Source organism: Stegodyphus dumicola, chromosome 10, assembly GCF_044657685.1.
Source record: "Stegodyphus dumicola isolate Sdum_Otavi_A_Nest chromosome 10, ASM4465768v1".
Taxonomy (NCBI): Eukaryota; Metazoa; Arthropoda; class Arachnida; order Araneae; family Eresidae; genus Stegodyphus; species Stegodyphus dumicola.
This window is the reverse complement of record NC_140777.1, coordinates 21,121,098-21,123,819: the sequence shown is the minus strand read 5'-3', so window position 1 is coordinate 21,123,819 and position 2,722 is coordinate 21,121,098. Positions and strand designations below refer to the sequence as shown.

At 31.7% G+C, this 2,722-nt stretch overlaps 1 protein-coding gene across 2 annotated transcripts in view; it reads right to left on the bottom strand.

Annotated features, from left to right (window-relative positions):
- Window positions 1-550: 550 nt before the first annotated feature.
- Window positions 551-2,722, bottom strand: part of LOC146994910 (uncharacterized) — a 3,335-nt gene continuing 1,163 nt past the window's right edge. The window contains exons 3-4 of one of the 2 annotated variants that reach the window (XM_085826047.1): window positions 1,360-1,485; window positions 551-1,254 (exon numbers count right to left, since the gene is read on the bottom strand). In XM_085826047.1, the coding sequence (XP_085682173.1) occupies window positions 647-1,254; window positions 1,360-1,405 (654 nt within the window). In that variant the 5' untranslated portion in view covers window positions 1,406-1,485 and the 3' untranslated portion in view covers window positions 551-646. The other variant, XR_015043667.1, reaches the window with a different exon arrangement.

The following is a 2,722-nucleotide window of genomic DNA, read 5'->3' as shown; positions in this document are numbered from 1 at the left end:
TTTAGTTGTGGTTGCAGGTCATGGTGACCAGTTGTGGGATACTAGTACTAGCGATAATGATACTGGTAGTGCATGTTCCTTTTGATTGGAAAAAGAAAAATAATTAATGTATGGTAAGTACTGTTTTCCACTAACTGCTTTCACACCTGCAAAATGGAAAAAATGTTGTATACAGGCTATCTGTCATTTATCCTCAGGAATTTCTTTTTTTTTTTAAATTAGGCTTATTTAGAATATGGTATTTCTCCTAAAAGAAATTATATATAAAAAATTGAAGAAGGTTGTATATATATGCATGTGCATGTTTATAGTTTAGAGAGTAGAACTACAGTGCAATGCAGAAATATTCCATACTGCTTTGCACAGAAATATGCTGTTCTATACTTATTTCAATATTGTATTCTATAAGTTTGATTCAAAAATGCCATTGCAGATATTTAGTGTATTCCTATAACAATAAGGCTATTGTCAAAGTATGTTTCTGAGTTGTCATTAAAAAAAAGGTATGCCTTGTACTTTCTTAATGTAATTATTTTGTTTGAATATAAAATAGCAGTGTTTCCTAGTGACCTTGCGGTAACTACTTCCACTCGTTTTTTTGTTTAGAGAGAGAATCGCCATGAGCCCTATAACTCTCTATAAAAAATTAGATATACTTTCCTTGCCAGGGAACAGAACCTTCGTTTGCGAAGTACTCGGCATAATTATCTCTGATATTTTTGGCGAGACTTGTGGAGTTGTTTGAAGATTGTTGTGAAACAGATTTCAAACTTTCACTACATCTCCAGAGCCCATCCTGGACCTCTCCGTTCAACAAAGGGTAGTCACCGTACATTTTGGGACAATATAGTTTGTTACCATTCTGAATTCCATCTTTAATTAAAAAGTTGTGGAGGCAACAACAGGCATTTACAACTGTCTCACTGTTTTCTGGAGTTAAAAGAAGTGGTTTTCTTAAAACCTGCCAGTGAGATGACAGTATGCCAAATACATTTTCGATGCATCTTCTTGATCGAGAGAGTCTGTAGTTATAAATTTTCTCTGAGCATGATAAATTACTCCTGGTCCGAGGATATGGTCTCAAAAAATGCTTTTTCAAACCAAATGCTTCATCGCCTAAAAATACATGAGGCAAAACTCTTGCACTTTTAGGCAACTTTTTATCATGTGGCAGATTCAGCATATTTTGATCCACTGCTCGTCCCAGGAAAGAATTAGAAAAAACCCCTGCATCGCTGATGCGTCCAAAATTACCTAAAAAGAAACGTACAAAATTTTTATTAAAGTCGTATATGTAATTTTTTAAATAAAATATTTTGGGTACAACATTATTACTATAATCTATGAGAATTATTATACCTATATCTACAAATACAAAACAGTAATTTGCGTCACAAGATGCCATCAACACTATGCTGTTGAATTTTTTGTAGTTCGTATATGTCGAACCTGCCAATGCAGGAGCTTTTATTTCAACATGTTTTCCTGAAAGAAAGAGAAAAAAAAGATAAGGGGAAGGAACAGGGCAATTACACGTGAATTAACACGTTGACTGCCACAGGAAAGTCAGGTAAAATACTCCGTTAGACTTTTTAATTATGTTTTCTTGTCCCCTTTAACTTAAAATCAGTTCTATACTTAGTCTAAATATTTAATAAATTATTAAATAAATAATAATAATTAGTTTACAATGTAATTCACCATAAAGCAGCACAAGAATTCATCGTCTTGATAGTAGAAATTAGTAAAATTAAACAAATAGTGAAACACCATATATAACCAAAAATGAATAACCTAGTGAATGTATAAACATCTTAAAATGTTCAAAATTTCTCATATTCGTTAAATAAACACTACAATCCCTTTAATTACAACATTGTTGTCTTACTTCGACATAAATAATAATTACTTAAAAGATATTGCAGCAAAATATGTATTAAAATTGTAATAATTCATAGAAAAGTTTCCAGAAACCAAGAATATAAAGCAACTTTGTAAGGCCATTGCAGTAATTTTAGTCCTGTAAATCTGTGTGTTTGTGAAGCACCAGTGACTTATATGGCTCCAAACAATAAAAAACCTGTGAATCACATTCAATGTTGGCTGTGAAAAGTAAGGCCACCGTTGAATTATCACTGATGCTCCTAGCAGTCAAGGTGTTAAATAATATTTTTATAACTAGGATATTAGCATATAAAATTTAGCACTTTCATTATATATCATATTTGATACTAAGTATTTGTAATGCTTGCGGTATGAATTCGTTGGTGACGTGTATAATGTAATAGATGATTTAGAGGTAAAAGTTTTTGGATATTTTATTTATTTTATATGTGGAAATGTTCATTACTTTTTCGCGATCAGGTAATTTCATATATGTTCTTTTTACCGGGTTTAAAGATTGAGAAAATTGTCATGTATTTTCGTGAAATTTTTCTAATATGAGAAAAAAGCAGTGTACAAGGATATAGTGAAGAGTGTGCGCAATGCCATTTTTGTGCAATTCTGGGATTTTTTTGAAGTAAAAATAAGTCGGTGTGTACATGGTTTATGTGTATGTGTTATTTTGAAAAACGCGTAAGGAGTATGGTATTGTGCACTTTTTCCCAATTTTGCAGTGAATATTTGTCATGATTAAGCAGTTTTGTTAGATAAAATTTCTAGCATAAGTGTAATTCGGCTAGTAGATTGTTGGAAGAAGTGTTCAGTAGATAAAAAGAAA